General features: G+C 41.6%; 1 protein-coding gene across 1 annotated transcript; it reads left to right on the forward strand.

Moving 5' to 3' along the window:
- The first annotated feature begins 3,441 nt into the window (after positions 1-3,441).
- LOC141050065 (olfactory receptor 5AP2-like) lies at positions 3,442-8,350 on the forward strand. Its single transcript, XM_073546897.1, has 2 exons — positions 3,442-3,466; positions 7,404-8,350. Exons 1-2 carry the CDS (start codon positions 3,442-3,444, stop codon positions 8,348-8,350), a joined length of 972 nt encoding a protein of 323 aa, XP_073402998.1.
- Positions 8,351-20,352: the final 12,002 nt, after the last annotated feature.

The raw sequence follows: 20,352 nt of genomic DNA on the forward strand, positions 1-20,352 counted from the left end.
GTTGTCTTCCCCATGATGTTCTTCTTCCATTCATCACTTTTCCATCCATTTCAACATTATCACTGCCCAAGACCTCCTTGTAGGGTCTGCTGGAAAAATGCTTGGATTTCCCTTGACTCCCATTTTACTCGAAATGAGCATCCGAGCGTTAAAAAATTGCTTAATTCGAGCAACGAGTGTCAGGTGTCTGGTTCTTGCCTCTGCACAGAAGGAATCCCGAGTCGTGCCTTCTGCGGTCTCCCATTCAGTCCCGGCCGCAGAGGAGGCTGCTCAGCAGAGACGTCAATCCTGGCATCTTGCTCAGACTAGTGATGTTGGTTTGGTTGCTGCTGCCATCCCTGGGTCAGCTATAGCAGCCTGCACAAGTAGAGCAAGCAGCTCCTGGGACTAAGTCCTTCTTTCGGGCTACTGAACATGCCCTTTGGTCAACCTCTCATTGAAGATCAGGGGACACATGCTCAGGTCCTATTGCTTCCCCGATTGGTGTGATGCTAATAAAAATATGGATATATTATAGCCTACATATTGTAATATATTGTTTATATGCTTTGATATAGTGGGGTCAGTAGACCAAGGGTGGAAAGTACTGCAAATATGAAATATGGTTGTTTGAATCCAAACACTATATTGCAATATACTATGGTGTAATATCATTAATGCTGAACTTTGATACTGAGCCACAAAGCGTTTGCTCTGTGTCAATACCGTAAGACAAGGAATTATTCTGTGGTCTTTGAAGCTCTGTGTTTCAAAGATTCATTATCCTGATTTGCACACAAGTGATATTTGCTTCGACTAAATACTTTCTCTTTACTATACCCTGCCAATTGGGGGGTGGTTGATGGGAAGGAGCTTTCCAACTAATTCTGTGTGGTGTATTCTTACACATGTGCTAGGAAAGTTACAAAGACAATAGGAATAACAACTGTATAGATAATGAATATTTATGCTGCTTGAACAAGGAAGTCTTGTGTTCAATAATAGTATGATGCTCGAAGACAAGAGAGACCGAGATGTTTGGATGGTCTCATGTAAGCAATGGTCATGCATGACATCAATAATCGAGGACCGATTGTGATACAAATGAGACAAGTATGCGTGTGTGCCTGGGTTACGATAGGTATCAAGTTTTCAGAATAGGTGATTATGGAAGTCATGCTGTCCATATGCTACCATCTTAGAGCATTATGCTATGAGCATGAAGAGTTAACTTTGTAACCAGCAACATATGTTGAACTTTGAACAGTGATAGACAACTTTGACAAGTTGACCAGAGGCAAACATAGCCTGGGTTATAATCAGTAGCAAAACAACCCTGATGTATTGTGCTATTGCTAAGAGACGAGCTAATGGCAAACGAATCAAACAAACTAAGAATGTAGTAGGCTATAACAAACAGACCTTGAAGTCTTGTGCAATTTCAAGTTCTGATGATTCAGCCTAAACATACTGCACAGATGTAATGTGGGAGTTTTGTGTATAAAAAGGTGGACCCTGTGTCAGTGAGGTAGGGACATTTCCAGAAGGTATTGTGGGTGCACGGTTTCTGTGATGAAAAGACCAGAGTATTTCCTTCTCGTTGACACTGTGGTCCCTCCAGTGGAGAAGTGATGTTGCAATACTACTTGGTAATGTATCGATGCTTATTTCTCTATGTACTATAATTCATAATAATTGTATGATTCACATGAAATTAATTAACAAAACAGGGTAATGTTACATCTGCCATTCCATTAATTTGGTGTTTTGTCATTTAAATTAATCATTGTATAATAAAATTGTGTCATTTCCAAGTGGTGCCTTCTATAAAGTCGTATCCGAACCTTATTGCTAAATAGTTGACAATACAATTGGTCCATGGGGAAGGTCCCAGAAGGACGCTGCTATAAAAGATATATACTCTTGTATATACTCTTTTTGCTAGTTGTGTGTGTGATGATGGATGCTTGAAACTGGTGACGGACTTATTAAGACTCCCGCCCTCTGGTTGTGCTTGTTTGTAGGGTTTAGAGTCAGCATCTACTAGTGGCATGGTCTTGCACCACTGTGCTTCCTAGTCACAGCACCTCACTTAGCGCCATATGGTGCTGTTCAGCTCTGGGCAACTCAGTACCGCATTAAGCAGCTGCATTCGCCAGTGCGGTGCCTTGCACAGTAAAGCGCTTTCATCCATAGTCTGGGTGGTTAGTGGCATCTGTCAGAGCGGTGCAGTGCGCACTCGGTGCACTATATTTCAGTTAACCTCTTGCTGGCTCCGCAGTTGCGGCGCCAAGAGCTAGTGGTCTACAGGGACTCTAACCCTGTGTCCTTAGGGCAGAGTCCTGTGACTGTTCACTAGCGCTCACTTTGCCGAGTTCTGTGAGCGTTAACAGGCTATGGCGTTTATTTCCGCGGCTCTGTGCATTAGCAGAGTCTGCCTCTGTACGCAGCGGGTGAAGCTAACCCACCTGTGTTCTGTTAGTATATTTCCATACAGCGTCCGTCATTACCGAGCAGCAGGTAACATCTCTGCACAGTAGACCCCGGGCTGTGAACGTACCTTGATACCATCTTTTATTACTTGGTGCATTCCGCTGGCCCTAACATTGAGCTTCCAAACACTTTTGTGCTCGCTCATCCCTACCACTTAGACAATAGTTGTCTAACAAGTGATTGGCTAGGGGATCATTTATGACCATTTCATGCGCAATGAGGGCAGAACTAGGAAGCACAAAGAAGTGAAGTTGTAGTAAATAACTGAACAGGACCAGTAACTGATGCTTCTGGATGAGTATAATTTATTTTGTTACTTTGTGGGGTCTTTTTAGCAAAACATTTTATCCACTAGACATTTATTTCATTGTCTAGCAGCTTTGCACGTTCTTATTACCTGTAGTTAATGAAAATTTGGGGTTAAAATCTTTGTCAAAAACCCAATCTTTGGGCTCTGTATGGAATTATTATTTGACTTCAACTAACACAAAGATCCACTGAAAGAAGGCAGGGTTAATAAATTAATGTCTGTGCCACAATAATCAGCACTGGGACCTCTGCACAAGATCATCCTCTTGGGGTAGATGAGAAGACAATAAAGAGCTCAGGATTTATGTCTTTGTATACATAAGTCAGACCATACAGATAGGAGAGCAGGCACTGGGGTCTCATTTTTCTCAACCATTCCCTAGATCTTTTTAATTTTGTCCCAAAATTTCAAGACAGACAATTTTTTTTTTTGAAAGCCTCATAAAAAAAAATATCAGTTGTTTGCGAAATTGATTTATATTGACTCAGATTTTTTGCCTCCTGGAAAACTCATTTAACAAAAATGAATTCTATTCGGCTGGAATAAAAGTACATTTTATTGTACATTGCGTGAAGTAATAACCTTTATGATGTGTTCAGATTCTGAAGTTCAGAATATAATTTGTTAGATAAAATAGGGAGTATGATAAGAAAGAATAAATGAAAAACACTCAAGATTATAAAGGTAAGGCTGTAAGTTTCATATTTTATTACATCTGTCCTGAAAAGTCCCTTTCCATTTTTCATTTACAGCCGCTCATATTAATAGAGCTTTACAATCCAATTGGAGAAGCTGAAGAGTATTGGCCTTACTGTAAACGATGCAGAAGTTACAGTTTCAACCGGACAATGGTTTTTGGGGAACCCAATGTCAACATTCCGCTTAAAATGTTACTTTTTAAAATTTAAGGTAAACTCATGTCTAGTGGTTATCTTATAGGGAATCTGTCCTCTCCAGAAAAATTATTTACCTGCATTTATATACTGATAGCATATGTGTGCAAAGCAGACTGTCAGTCAATGTGCCGAGATGTGACCACAATGCAGATACTTCGCAGTGAGCGGCAACTGTACTGACTTCCTGCACTGCCCACAAGTTCACTGAATGGAGAATAAAAAAATATTTTTTTACTTGTAGCTGCTGCCAGATACAGTCATATGTTAAAGTTTGGGCACCCCTATTAATGTTAACCTTTTTTCTTTATAACAATTTTGGTTTTTGCAACAGCTATTTCAGTTTCATATATCTAATAACTGATGGACTCAGCTATATTTCTGGATTCAAATGAGGTTTATTGTACTAACAGAAAATGTGCAATCTGCATTTAAACAGAATTTGACCGGTGCAAAAGTATGGGCACCCTTATCATTTTCTTGATTTGAACACTCCTAACTACTTTTTACTGACTTCCTGAAGCACTAAATTGGTTTTGTAACCTCATTGAGCTTTGAACTTCATAGCCAGGTGTATCAAATCATGAGAAAAGGTATTTAAGGTGGCCACTTGCAAGTAGTTCTCCTATTTGATTCTCCTATGAAGAGTGGCATCATGGGCTCCTCAAAACAACTCTCAAATGATCTGAAAACAAAGATTATTCAACATAGCTTTTCAGGGGAAGGATACAAAAAGTTGTCTCAGAGATTTAACCTGTCAGTTTCCACTGTGAGGAACATAGTAAGGAAATGGAAGAACACAGGTACAGTTCTTGTTAAGCCCAGAAGTGGCAGGCCAAGAAAAATATCAGAAAGGCAGAGAAGAAGAATGGTGAGAACAGTCAAGGACAATCCACAGACCACCTCCAAAGACCGGCAGCATCACCTTGCTGCAGATGGTGTCACTGTGCATCGGTCAACAATACAGCGCACTTTGCACAAGGAGAAGCTGTATGGGAGAGTGATGCGAAAGAAGCCGTTTCTGCAAGCACGCCACAAACAGAGTCGCCTGAGGTATGCAAAAGCACATTTGGACAAGCCAGTTACATTTTGGAAGAAGGTCCATTTTGGAAGGTCACTATGCTCCATTCCATTGGCCTCAAGGACACCGTTCTCTCCTGGTTCTCCTCCTATCTCTCCGACCGCTCCTTTAGTGTTTCTTTTGCCGGTTCCTCCTCCTCTCACCTTCCCCTTACTGTTGGGGTTCCTCAAGGATCGGTTCTAGGCCCCCTCCTCTTCTCCTTGTACACTGCCCCTATTGGTCAAACAATCAGTAGATTTGGTTTCCAGTACCATCTCTATGCTGATGACACCCAATTATACGCTTCTTCTCCTGACATCACGCCAGCCTTTCTAGAAAACACCGGCGATTGTCTAAACGCTGTGTCTAATATCATGTCCTCACTATATCTGAAACTGAACTTGTCAAAGACTGAACTCCTGATGTTTCCTCCCGCTACTAATGTACCTACACCCGACATTGCCATTTCCGTCTGTGGTTCCACTATTACTCCCCAGCAACAGGCCCGCTGTCTTGGGGTCATACTTGATTCCGAGCTTTCCTTTGCCCCCCACATTCGATCACTGGCTCGCTCTTGTCATCTGCACCTCAAAAACATTTCTAGAATTCGACCTTTTCTTACTTTTGACTCTGCAAAAACTCTTACTGTTTCTCTTATTCATTCTCGTCTCGACTAATGTAACTCTCTTCTAATCGGTCTCCCTCTTACCAAACTCTCCCCTCTCCAATCTGTCTTGAATGCTGCAGCCAGGATCATATTCCTCACCAATCGTTACACCAATGCCTCTACCTTGTGCCAGTCATTACACTGGCTACCCATCCACTCCAGAATTCAGTATAAACTTATTACCCTCACCCACAAAGCCCTCCATGGCTCAGCACCACCCTACATCTCCTCCCTTGTTTCAGTCTACCACCCTACCCGCGCCCTCCGTTCTGCTGATGACCTGAGGTTAGTATCCTCAATAGTCAGAACCTCCCACTCCCGTCTCCAAGACTTTACACGTGCCGCGCCAATTCTTTGGAATGCACTTCCCAGGTCAATACGATTAGTCCCCAATCCCCACAATTTTAAGCGTGTCCTGAAAACGCATTTATTCAGACTGGCCTACCGCCTCAACACATTAACCTAACCTATCCCTGAGTGGCAGAGCCAAAAGTTTTACCATAACCAGGTTCCCAGCATCATGTTCCCACATGCTTTATGCATCCATTAGCCCTCTGTGTCTGTACTGTTACACACTTAACATTATGGCTGGTCCATACAATCAGAGCAACTGTTACCACCCACCTTTCGTGTCTACCTCTTTCCTCATAGACTGTAAGCTTGCGAGCAGGGCCCTCACTCCTCTTGTTATTTGTTATAATCTACTGTATGTGATTATTGTTATGCTGTAATGTCTATTGTCTGTACAAATCCCCTCTGAAATGTAAAGTGCTGCGGAATATGTCGGCGCTATAAAAATAAAATTTATTATTATTATTATTAAGGTCCTGTGGACTGTTGACACAAAGATTGAGTTGTTTGGTCATACAAAAAGGCGTTATGCATGGAGGCTAAAAAACACAGCATTCCAAGAAAATCACTTGCTACCCACAGTAAAATTTGGTGGAGGTTCCATCATGCTTTGGGGCTGTGTGGCCAATGCCGGCACCGGGAATCTTGTTAAAGTTGAGGGTCGCATGGATTCAACTCAGTATCAGCAGATTCTTGACAATAATGTGCAAGAATCAGTGACGAAGTTGAAGTTACGCAGGGGATGGATATTTCAGCAAGATAATGATCCAAAACACCGCTCCAAATCTACTCAGGCATTCATGCAGAGGAACAATTACAGTGTTCTGGAATGGCCATCCCAGTCCCCAGACCTGAATATCATTGAACATCTGTGGGATGATTTGAAGCGGGCTGTCCATGCTCGGCGACCATCAAACTTAACTGAACTGGAATTGTTTTGTAAAGAGGAATGGTCACAAATACCTTCATCCAGGATCCAGGAACTCATTAATAGCTACAGGAAGCGACTAGAGGCTGTTATTTTTGCAAAAGGAGGATCTACGAAATATTAATGTCACTTTTATGTTGAGGTGCCCATACTTTTGCACCGGTCAAATTTTGTTTAAATGCAGATTGCACATTTTCTGTTAGTACAATAAACCTCATTTGAATCCAGAAATATAACTGAGTCCATCAGTTATTAGATATATGAAACTGAAATAGCTGTTGCAAAAACCAAAATTGTTATAAAGAAAAAAGGTTAACATTAATAGGGGTGCCCAAACTTTAATATGACTGTAAAATTCCTCTGCTACTACCGCTATATCTACAGGGACATAGCATATCAAGAGGTGACAGCTCTCTTTAAAGCATCTATCAGGGTCATCAGGTGAAGAGAGTCAACACATTGACCTCAAAGGCAGAATCTTATAAACATCGAGTAGTTTGGAAACAAAAAAGATAAGGGTTATGGAGGAAAAAAGAGAAAATTTAAAACTGAATGAGTCCTCCATGAAAAATAATTCAAGACACTTTCTTTGATTGCAATCCTGAGAAATCTTATTTAGGATTTCAAGTAAAGTGTTCCCGTTGTAGTAATGGTCGTGTCTTAAGATTACGTTCTGGCCTCTAGTTTTAGATTACATATCTTTAATTTTAATGTCACCACAGATGACGCTAATAAGACACAAGTGGCCGTGTTTATATTATCTGGACTGACCGATGATGACAGACTAAAAACTGCCCTCTTCATATTATTCGTTTTCATCTATCTTGTCACTGTATTCTCAAACTTTGCCCTGGTGGCTATTTTTTATAACGCGTCTAACCTCCAGAACCCAATGTATTACTTTCTCAGTTACCTTTCATTTGTGGACATCTTCTATTCATCTACCATAACTCCTAAGATGCTTTCAGACCTTATGTCTTTGGAGAAGACCATCTCCTTTGAAGGTTGCGCTCTCCAGTTCTTCTTCTATGCCGCTCTGGCCTCCATAGACGCCCTTCTTCTCTCCACTTTGTCTTATGACCGCTATGTTGCCATCTGCCACCCTCTCTATTATGTCTCCATAATGACTAAGAAGAAATGTCTATGTCTTGTTTTACTTTCCATCTCTGTTGGCATCTTACAGTCCTCTATACAAACCGGATGTGCTTTCAGTCTTCGATTCTATGGCTCCTACCAAATCGACCACTTCTATTGTGATGCTCCTCTAATCCTCAGATTGTCTTACTCTGAAACATCTACCTGTGACATAGTCACTTTCTTTATAGTCAGCTCTATGGGCATGGGTATATTGATGACTATTATTCTGTCATACTACTTAGTCATACGCTCAATTTTACGTATACCATCAGCTGAGGGCAGGAAAAAAGCCTTCAGTACCTGTTCATCACATCTCACATGCGTTGTTATGTACTTTGGAACCATATTTTTCTCCTACCTGCATTCTCCTTCCAGTGTCTTATCCATACAAGACAAGGTTGCTTCTGTTTTTTACACAGCAGTGATACCAATGCTGAACCCCTTTATATATAGTCTGAGGAACCAAGATGTGAAAAAGACCATCAAATCATCAGTTCGGAATCTGTTAGCAAAGTGTATAAAACATTTTTAAAAAAGAAAATTAATTAATCTCCATCACTGTGTAAGGAAGTTTGAAGTCTATTTAAAAATGATCACTAGGAAACCGAGAGCACCAGAACTGATATTGGTATGACAATGGCTCCAACTTTTGAAAATAATTTTTGGCAATTTCGCAGCTTAGAACAAGGAATGCCTTTATAACATCTAAAATCCGTCAATATCATCTATATAGTATTGGAGTAAATTTATCGATGACGTGTTGGTAGTATAAGGCTATGTGCCCACGTTGCGTTTTAATCCGGACACTAAAAACCGGACTCCTTCCCAGAAATTGTGCGTTTTTTTCAGCACGATTTTACCGCGATTATGTTCACGATTTTGACGCTATTGTCGCGTGCAATCTTCAAGCACTTTCCAAGCGATTTGAAGCATCACTTGAAAAGTGATTGACAGGTTGGTCACACTCACCAAACATAGTGTTTGACAAGTGTGAGCAGCTTTTTACTATTGAGGCGGCCTATGCGGCATCAATAGTACAAGATAGAATGTTAAAAAGCTAAAAAAAATAAAAAATCGGTGTATATTTACCTTCCGACGTCCCGCGCAGCCATACCGGGCCTCAGCGTTCCCAGCGATGCCTTGCGAGACCTGTGATGACGTTGGTCTCGCGATACTATAGCGATCTCACCGCTAGAGTCACGCGAGACTACGTCATCACAGGGCCTTGCCGCAAGGCATTACTGGGAACGCTGAGGCCCAGGAAGGCTGCGCGTGACGCCGGAAGGTAAATATACCCCGATTTTTTATTTTTTATTCTTTTCATTACAGGGGTATGGTACCCAGGGCCTGGAGGACGGTCTCCTCTCCTCCACACCGTGGGTACCAACCGCACATGAGACGCTTCACTTCCCGCATGGTGGGCATAGCCACATGCGGGAAGTAAGCGATTCTCATGCATTCCTATGGGTGCGGAATCGCGGCAATTCCTTGTGATTCTGCAAAAAAGAATGAGCATGCTGCGCTTTTTTCCACGATGCGATTCTGCCGTGGAAAAAAGCGCTGCATTAGCACAGCATGTGCGGAATGCCATAGGAATGCATGGGGGCGTTCTGTATGAGTTTTTTAAACGTTTTTGCAGCGTTTTCGCCCCAAAAATCACGGCAAAAACGCTTAAAAATTGCATCGTGAGCACACAGCCTTATCCGGTATTGATGAACCTGTAATGAACTCATAAAATAAATCAGTTGTAATAATATAAATATGGAATTTATAGCACAACTTAGGAATTATCTGGTATAATACTTACTTTAGATGTCGGATTTGAAACACAGGATTAAATTATTACGAGTGCTTTTAGAATGCGTACAGTGGTAGATGCTTTGTTACATTTCAACAGCTGCCATCATGATTAAGTGAAATGATCTCTATAGTTTGGCCAGTTCTCCTGACTTGGGATGATTAATAGTCCATGCGGGTTCTTCTTGGAAACATTGGAGCTAGCAAATACTGTAGGTCATGTGAAAGGTTATAGGATGATACAATCATGAATGCATTTAACAGAGCTATAAATCAGGATCGTAGAAAAGAAATTATAGGAGGACAAAAAATGAAAGAAAAGATGGAGAGATTAAAATAGTCTTTTGAATATTGTCCACTGGCAGCGCAAACTAAAACTGCAAAATATAGACATCGACATCTAACAGAAGGAGGCTCAGACGTCGCTGATAAAATTAAATTTCATCCCATTACACCCTTCCATAGATATAAGAACTTGAAAGATGAATTGATGAGGGAATGTTATCAGACTCCAGAGACGATTGGTTAAAGAAAACTTTTCTCCTGAAGAAAATGTAAAATGTGAACATCGTTCATTTTATTATCTGATGTATACGGAGAAGACTATTCAAGACTCATCCTATTTTATAAAGAGTAAAACATTAAATTTCTTGCAGAACAGATTATATAGTGTATATAATTTTTTAGTCCTTGCTGATTCTTTTATAGGGAGAACTATGTATCCCTTATTTAAATCTATTCCTGAGCACCCTATTTCTCTAGTACCGAAGAATGTGCAGAATCGGTTGATCTTCCGAGGGTGTGTCATGGCAATGATCCATTATGCTTGAGACTTGTAGGTCTTCAGCGCATGTTCACATCAAGGAACGGTGTGGATCGATACATATGGATTGTAATGTAATAAGACGTAATGAAGATTACAATATATGTAAAGCACTGTGATGTTTCTTTTTATTCTTATTTTGGAACTTTTGTTCTTTTTTGTAACTTTTGTACCCGTGACTCTTCAAATGTTGCAGTGATTCATTAGTACAATGCGGAATATGCAGAATGTCATGTGAGTTCCCATCACGCAATTGTTAAATGTTTCCCATGATATTTTTGCTCAATCCCCTTTAATTAAACTTGAACGTCTACACTTGAATTCCATCTCAGTTGTTTCATTTTAAATTAAAAAAAAAGTGGCCTGCAGAGCTGAAATCACAAAGATTCAGTCACTGGCCAAAATTTCTAGACCTGACTGCATATCAGAGCGTCTAGAGCAGCCGATCAGCTGGGACTATGACAGCCACTAAAAAAATATGCGGGCAGAAAAAACAGTGGCCACTTTAGGCTTTTGCATCCTAGGTCTGTGTGGCTAGAAGAGATGAGGGGAAACATTTAAGTGAAATTGAATTCTACCCAAATTTCTAAAAATTTTGTAATTTTCTTCCGCAAATATTTTTCTGCAAGATATTGGGCTATCAGAAGGTTAAAACTGAAAAGATTGCTAAACTTACCTCAACGCTCACTTCCTCAGCCCCACAGGTACTCACTGCCACCCGTCCAGTCCTTGCCCTCGCCCCATCTTCTGATATCCCTTTGCTAGAGATGGAATCGTTGGGCCTTTGTCACTGTGCCAGTCTTAAGCCTGCCATGGTGCCAGGGAGGGTATTTTGCAGGTGCACGAGAAGTCACCAGTGTTATGCCTTGCTGATCAGCTAAACACATTCCTAAAGCAACATGTGGCCTACAGAGCAAAGAGAGGCAGTGAATGGAGAGAGTATCTGCCTGCCCTACCACAGAGTCTGATACAGTTAAAAGTGGCGCTGCTGAGGTGGACCCCTCTGAGATGGGGAATCAAGGTGGCCACCTTTTCTGCCCCCCAAGAGTTACAATGCTGAGTCCAAAATGTTATCTTGCACTGTTAACACAAGTTTCTTTTTGTGCATGTACTTACCTGGTAAGTTTTGCTTTTTAGGGTTGTGTCATTTTCTGTTTCTGGTGAGCTGAAGCATTTAACTGTATATTGGACTCTGTAGTGACAGAGTAAAATGACCCTAGCTGTTGCACTCAGGATGTGTTGGTGAGGGGAGAGTTTAATAAGAGGGAGACCAATTAGAAGAGAGTTGTGTAGACCAGACGAGAGTGATTAAAAGCAACAGTAATTGTTTTTGCAGAGTTAAATGAAAGAAAAGGTCGAATTCGAGAGTTGTTTTGAGGTGTAGGTGACATGAACATGATTAGATGTGGGGAGTGAAGGAAATTATCTGAGTTAAATGTAACCCCAAGGCAGAAGTTGCGCTGCAGGGGTGTAACGGTAGAACCACACATCAAAATGGCAAAATTGAGTTTGAGATGGCTAGTGTCATGATCCAGGACGAGGTTTTGTCTTTATCCCATCCTGGTCGGACAGAGGTTAATCGTATCTGCATCTCTCTGGTGTTAGGGAGGCTATATACAGTAGTTGCCATATGACCTAGGTATGGCATCAGTGATAGTTCCGGTCCCTCGGCTAGAGCAGCTGACCTTGGTTACTCTGTTTGCAATCGTGTTTCTCTGTTTGCATGCCTGCTGTTGTGTGTATGACCCGGCTTGTTCTCTGACCGGAGTTTCTGTCCTCTGTTTTGGTACTGTCTAGCTTGCTCCAGTTTCTGATCTCCTGGCTTGTCTCTGATTATTCTTCCGGTTTTCCCTCGGTGCCACTCACCTGTCTGGCTTTGACCTATTGGCTTGTTTCTGACCACGTGCTTTGTGTGAATTTGGTACTTCGTTTGACTGCTTGTTGCTGACCCGGCTTTTGATGTTTTTGCTGCCACCTAGTGGTATACTTGGCTGCTGCATGAAGGTCTGACCTGGGAGTTTGCAATCCCTCCTTCCTTCTGTTACCAACAGGTGGAGCACACACAATCCTGCATTGCAGCTGCCTGACAGCTGATAGAGTTAGGAAGCACAAAGGATTCTGTTTTTGAGAGTTTCAGTCTTAGATAGGGAGCACATTATATCTGAGACGGCAGCTAGGCAGTAGTCAGTATTTTGCAGTATTGCAGGGGTGATGTCAGAAGTCAATGTGGACCTAGAACTGAACCCTGAGTAACTCTGAAAAAAGGGAAAAGAGAAGATGAAGAGGAGTCAGCGAAAGATACAGTGAAGGAGTCGTCAAAGAGCTAAAAGGAAAACCAAGAAACAGCAGAATCCTTTAGCTCATTAGAGCGGAGCATAGTAAGGAGGAGTTGATGATCCACAGCATCAAATGCTCCAGAGAAAAGTCAGCAGGGAGCAAGGACCACCAGATGTAGCTGTCAGTAGATCATTACAGACTAAATTGTGGGCTTTTTCTGTAAATTGTAAAGAGCAGACACAGGATTGTAAAGGCTCAAGAAGAGCATTATTTAAGCTATATCGGATTAGTTGGGAGTATACCAAGCTTTCCAGAAGTTTAGAGATGAAGGCCATATTAGAGACAGGTCTGTAGCTACCAGCACAGTCCTGCTGGAGGGATTTCTTTTAAGTAATGGGTATATACTGGTGTGTTAGAAGGATGAAGAAAGATACCATATGATAGCGAGGCTAAATATTTATTTGATATGTGACTGGTTACTGCCAGGGAAAGGGAATGAAGGAGATGTGAGGGCATAGGATAACTTTTGCAGTTTTAGGGCAAGAAGATGTAAGGAGCCAATTAAAATCTTCTTCCATGATTGGGATAAAGTCAGAGAGTGAGGTAGATGAAGTTTCAATGACAACAGTTAGGAGGCACAAGGGGTCAAGTCATTTTTATCTTTGAAAAGGCTTTTTTTATGTCCATCCATTGCTGTACGGTCATTCTTCTATACATAGTTTAATGTATGTTGCTAATTTTTTATTCAGTTGTGGAATTGGGCTCAGTACTGTTTGGAGTTGTGTAAAACACACACAATGGTCACAAACGGAATCTGAAGGCTGATGATTCCACAAATCCACTCTGTTGATTCATACTTGTTTATTGGAACCCATTACAGGTGAAGGCCTGATGAAGCTGCTTGAGAGAATCCCAAGAGTGTTTAAAGCAGTCATCAACGTAAAAGGGAGTTATGTGATACAGCTAAGATTTAATACATGTTCTGGCTGGTTTCACATATGCTCATTTACTCTGTGTTTCCATATTTTTTCCTTTGTGGTTTTGCTGCCTTTTGTTTGAATCAGCAAAGTGCACATTCCAATAAGAAATAAAAAAAAATTGTAAGACTAGATATATATAAACCTTTCACTGATAATTCATATACTAAATACTGTATATAAGAAAGGCTCATTATAGCCAATACCTCGCCAGGTCACCAGGGCTATTAAAGTCATTTTTGCATTTTGATAAATACTGGAGTGCTGTCTCTTTTTTTCTACTTTTATATTGCACTACAAGGAAGGGATTCCAAGCAGGTGATATACCACAAGAAGCGTTCCTGTGTCTACCTTGGGAAGCAGCTTAGTGAGTCAACCCCCCACACATGGTGTTTTCAATATGGATAGCATTCCAGGAGCACGCATTTCGGCAGTGGAAAACTGCGTGTCCTGGGTAAAATCCAACACGAGACGTCTGGCAGCATGGAGGAGCTTGTGAAACATCTGGTCCAGGTACAGCATCAGCATCAGATCTTTAGTCAACTGCAGCAAATAAACTGACACAACAGCAGCAGCAGGAGGCGCTAAGGCATCAAATGGAGCTCCTTGCAGAGGCAGTTCGTGGGAGGCCGGAGGTTCCCCCCCAACTCCAGGTGATGACTCATATGTCCAGAAAACGGTAAGATGAACCATGCAAAAAAACGACCCCTAGGAATGATGTGGAAGCCTTTCTAACTATTTTTGAAAGGGTGTGTGATCATGAGAAACTTCTGCCAAAGCAGTGGGAGGAGGTGCTGTGCCATATTGGTCAGGAAAACCTCAAAAGGCACATTATGACTTCGCCCTCCAGGATGCCAAATAATATGCCAAATTAAAGACTGAAATCTTGGCATGCCTGGGAATATCGATGTCCATTAGAGCTCAGCGAGTCCACCTCTGGGTGTATCCTGGCAACAAACCCCCTCGCTCGCAAATGTTTGACTTGTTGCACCTAGTCCAACAATGGTTGCAGCCAAAGACTTCTACTCCTGCACAGATGGTTGAGTGGGTGGTGATGGACAGGTTCATCCACTCCCTTCACTGGTCAACACAGACCTGGTTTGCAGAGATGGGCGGACACCTGGATGTTCGGGTCCAGCAGGTTCAGCCAAACAGTTACAAAAAGTTTGGGTTTGTGTATCAGAACAGTACCCGCCCGAAACTGAACCTGGGAACCATTCACTGGGGTGACCGAACATCCAGTGTTTACAATGCTGTCATGTGCATGACAGTGCGACAAACATCGCTTCTGATCATCGGTAAAATCATCCCTGTCGGTCCGAGAGCCGATGGTGTCCAAAGATAGTGTGAGCGCTCAGATATGATCGAGGTATAAAGTTTACCTCTGGTCACTGGTATTGGCTGATGGGACTAAAGCTCCCATCATCTCAAGGAGGATCACAAGGAAATGGACAGCTTGTGACTTAAATATGAGTGTCTTAGCAAAGGGTCGGAATACTTATGACCATGTGATATTTCAGTTTTTCTTTTCTAATAAATTTTCAAAAATGTCTACATTTCAGTTTTTTTAGTCAAGATGGAGTGCAGAATGTACATTAATTAGGAAAAAAATTAAAAAAAAAATAATGAGAAAAAATGAACTATTAATTTACCAAATGGCTGCAATGAAAAAAGAGTGAAAAATTTTAAGGGGTCTGAAAACTTTCCGTACCCACTGTAGGTTCTTCAGAGTGTACTGGGCAGCATCATCAGGTTTTGGTCCATGAATTATGACGTGTGGTGGTGGGTATTCTTTGCTTTCACACTGTTGAATATTGATAGGAGCTTTCATAGAGTGTTTAATCACCATCGACCCCTGCACGTTCACAATAGGCCAGGACTTCTGGCTGTAACTAGACTAGGATGGGTCATCATGGACATAGTTGCATCTCGATGTAACAGCCTAGAGTGCGTGCCGTAAAGTTGCAGTGTGCTTCACTGTAACTTCATATAGTTCATGCACATTCATGTTTGTTCGTTTTTGCTTTTGTACTGACAGACATTACTAGGAGCTTTCTTAGAGTGGTTAATCACCATCGAGCCCTGCAATTTCACTGTAGGTAATGACTACTAGCCTAGAGTGCATGTTACATAGTTGCTGTGAGCATCACTGTAAATCCATATCGTTCATGCGATGTCCCAGTCTAGAGTGTGTTTCTAGGTCCAGGATGTCTTTGTGCATGTGCACTGTCCAGTCATAGTGACGTTGCAATTTCACAACCTGTGCGGCAACAGTATGACTCACATTCTAGGACAGGACTTCCCAGGATGACTCTGAGCATGCAAAAAGTCATTCAGTCCAGTCCTGGCCTAACAAAAAAATTTGAGACAAGACAACATTAAAGGGAACCTGTCACCCCCCCAGGGCGTTTTTAAGTAAAAGAGCCACCTTCAGCAGCACTAAGGGTGCATTCTGTGAAGGTGGCTTTTCCGTTTCTGACCCCTAGTAACTCTGAAATATCGACTTTTATAGATAGCTCCTCATACCTGTAATGTGTCCCATAGGATTGTCGTGTCCCCCTGTACCAGCCGCCTACCATCCGTCCATCATGCCTCATTGCCTCTGTCCTGTATCTGGGTAATGCCCACCATCCCGTCCATCATGATGCCCCATGCATCGCTGCCTCCTCCTGTTTTGAATTCTGGCACCTGCGCTGTGACAAGAGTTCTCGGGCATGCGCAGTGCACACTGCCCAAGAGCCAACATCAGGCTATTGCACCAGCGTGTTGCGGAGGCCCCAGATCCCACCCCGCAGTGTGTTATGATGTACAGGTGTGACAGGTTCCCTTTAAAATGTGCCGAGTACTGTAGGGGCAGTGAGCAACAAAAGTGATCGATGAATTATTATATTTTCTCTACAACTCCGGACCCCTGAGCATAACAACTGACATTCAATTTACAAAGAATAAATTTGCTACTTCATCTCAAAAACATTTCAAGAATCTGTACATTCCTCAACCAAGTATCTGCAAAAACCCTAGTTCATGCCCTCATCATCTCCAGCCTTGACTACTGCAACCTCCTGCTCTGTGGCCTGCCCTCTAATACTCTGACACCCTGCAATCTATTCTAAACTCTGCTGCTTGACTAATCCACCTGTCCCCGCTATTCCCTGACCTCTCCCCTCTGTCAATCCCTGCACTGGCTTCCCATTACCCAAAGACTCCAGTTCAAAACCCTAACCATGGCATACAAAGCCATCCACAACCTGTGCCCTCCGTACATGTGACCTCATCTCACAGTACTTACCTACAACCTCCGATCCTCACAAGATCTCCTTCTCTACTCCCTTCTTATCTCCTCTTCCCACAATTGCTTACAAGATTTCTCTCGTGCATCACCCATATCTGGAACTCTCCACTACAATGTATCAGACTCTTGCCTACCATGGAAACCTTCAGAAAGAACCTGAAGACCCACCTCTTCCAACAAGCCTACATCCTGCATTAACCACCCATCGACCAAACTGCTGTAGGAGCAGCTCTACCCTCGCCTACTGTATCCTCACCCATCTCTTGTAGATTGTGAGCCCTCGCGGGCAGGGTCCTCTCTTATCCTTTAGTGTGACTTGTACTGCTTAAGATTACTTTACACCTTTTTATTATGTATACCCCTTTTCACATGTAAAGCGCCATGGAATAAGTGGCGCTATAATAATAAATAATAATAATAGTACTAAATTTCCTGGTAAAATCTGCATAATTGTGCAAATTCGAATATATCCAGATCCGCTCATGTCTGCAAGTCATCCAGATTCTATAGAAGAAAATCATCCCCACAACATGCGAGAAAGTTCACCTCTGGCTCAAAGGTAAGAAAATGTAAAAGATCTGAGATATTGTGAGAAAACCTGATGAGAGAAGACTACCATAAGTTCATTCAAAGCAATGGAAAACTCACCACAAGGTTCAGCAAATGTCTGATTATTCCCGCTAAGAGCGGCACAAGCAGCTGATAGGTTTGGCTTGGACAGAGCTTTTCCATGTTGGTGATATAGATTTTGATTAATTCTCTATATTTCTTAAATGGACTAAACATATAAAAATTCCATTCCGTGTTTAATTTGTGTTGTCTATATCTTGCTGTAATGTTGGTTGAATGATCTGAAACATTTAAATGTGAAAAATAAACAGAAATAGCCACAGAAATATTTTATTTTATTGATCATTAGTGGAGAAAATACAAAGTTCATCTATTTGCTTTACAGCAGAGGAAATCTCCTTAACAAGTTTTAGGCGTAGATGGTGAGACTGTAGCTGTCCAAATGGCCACCCCAATGTCCCATAGACTCCCAGGCACACGGGGATGGTGGATGGTCGTCTGTCTGCCATTTATACAACACACCGGTTTAGTCTTTATTGAACAATGGTAGAAGCCAGAGGGAGATGTAACAAGCTTAGATGACCAATATAGGAGAGTCAACGTTTCTGCTGTCATATAAGACCCAACATTGGATATATGAGGAAAGCCAGAGGGTGAAATTGTGAACAACCAAGCAGACCTAGAACAGTGGAAGGGCACGTAGTATGTCAATCATGTCTATTACCTGTCGGACCAAAAGTAGGAATCACAGAGGCTAAAAACACGACTGCTAAGACTTGTGTGTACGGTATATTATCCTAACATGACCCTACAACGCTGATCCTCTCCTCATCCTAAATCCTGATAGACCTGTGACCCCGGAGCCAGGATGATGGCAGGTGTAACGGATATGATGGTTCCCTTTGTTACCCTCTACATCTGGGGATTAGCAAATCCATAGAAGCAACGTTATGGCGGAACATGATAGCGTGGACACATGGTGTAACCGGTGCGTAGAGTGCAGGTGCTAACAGCAGATCCTGAGAACTCATCCAGATACGTTATATCAAAGCTGGATGATGCTAGAGTTCTGATATGTGGTGGTGGGCTCACACTTCTACCGGAGACGTGACGGTTAAGATTGTATCTCACCAGGGAATGTGTGCAGGTGTCATTCAGCAGCTGGCAGGTCCTTAATACTTAGTGTTCACCGGGCGGGATAAATAATAATAAAGTTCTATAGTAAAGGAGAATATGATTAGGATAATGCACTATTAATATTGATTTTTTTTACATTTGATTATCATTGCGCAACAACATCACTTTTTAAAAAAAAAAATTTCTAGCAGTCAGATTCTAAGAACCACAACGCTGTCATTCTTCATTATTCAGAGCTGTGCAGAAGTTTTATTTTTTTATTTTTGCATACTGAACTGCAGTTGGAGCAATTGTGCAGCACAGTTTATGATTTTTTAATCGTTTTCTAATAAAATTGTGTGAGACAGAAAATTACAGATCCATTTTGAGGAGATGCGGATTTACAAACATTGATCTCTTTTTTGGCCTCTGCAAAGTCTGAGGAAAGTCTGATTGTGCTGTTTCACCCTTTTGTACTTTATTTTTGATCTTCAGTATATACTGTCGTTCTGGTGTTCAGGTTATTATCGGCTTGTGTCATGGCCATCCAGATAATCTGCATTTATTGTGCATCGCGTTCCATTGTGATAGATGGAGAATGTATTATGTTGCGCAATCACTGAGCATTGTGTATAGCAGTAAGGGATCTGCACCATCAGGAGGATTTACGCTATTTTCTTAAAAAGCACTGTCTTTTCCTATGTTTTTAATAACTTGATAAGGGCCGTTACACTGTAGAGGGATCAGCTTTATTCTCATTTGCACAAGGAAACACTAGAAATAATGGAATAAAACTGAAAGGGAGAAGATACAAATTTTAGATATTAGAAAAAACTTTTTGACAGTTAGAGTGATCAATGAGTAGAACAAGCTGCCACGAGAGGTCTTCAGACAGAGGCTGGACAGACATCTGTCTGGGATGATTTAGCGAATCCTGCATTGAGCAGGGGGTTGGACCAGATGGCCCAGGAGGTCCCTTCCAACTCTACCATTCTAGGATTCTTGGATTCTATGATATTAAAACATTAATAGTTTTATCATTATTCTTCAATGGATTATCTATGGGTCCCATGCTATACTTTCTGACTGAGCACTTCGCCCTTCACCAGGTGGTGATTTTAATTACATCTAATTACGTCAGGTACTGGCCAACCCATGAATATAGTTTCTATCAAAAAAGATATTCATATTCATCCATACTTTCAGATATCAGCCTTAGGTAATTGTTCACACTGGGCAGGGAGGTCAAGGACCCATCAGATTCACGAGACCACCTTGATGATGGTTGATGGGCTCACATTATTTGGCCAAATTTGGTGCTAATTGTCTCTTATGAATTTTCCGAATATTCACCAGCCAATTTGCTGTTCACATTTCATATATTTCATGTTGACATGCTTTAATGCAACTGTTTTCGTAATTTTTGTCTTTTTTTGGTATGCACCTGTTAAGACTCGTTCTTGATGTTTCAGTCAGTTTTTCTGCTATTTATTAGCAAATTTATTCAGAAAACGATCGCCAAACATAAATTCGGCACGAATATGGCATATTCGTATTCATGATCGGAAACCCGAGCAAAATTTTTTTAAATAAAAAAAAATGGGTAACATTTGGTAAAAAGTGCGGGAAAGTATTTGCGTTGCTAGAAAAGTATTTTCAGCACTTTAGCAGTGATAATGGTG

Source organism: Dendrobates tinctorius, unplaced genomic scaffold (assembly GCF_039654945.1).
Source record: "Dendrobates tinctorius isolate UK_male_01 unplaced genomic scaffold, ASM3965494v1 ptg000151l, whole genome shotgun sequence".
Classification (NCBI taxonomy): Eukaryota; Metazoa; Chordata; class Amphibia; order Anura; family Dendrobatidae; genus Dendrobates; species Dendrobates tinctorius.

Excerpts from the sequence above, each read along its gene's own strand:
- LOC141050065 (XM_073546897.1), top strand. The coding sequence starts at position 3,442 with ATGAAAAACACTCAAGATTATAAAG. Across the intron at positions 3,467-7,403 it reads AAACACTCAAGATTATAAAG|ATGACGCTAATAAGACACAA; the intron begins GTAAGGCTGTAA and ends ATGTCACCACAG.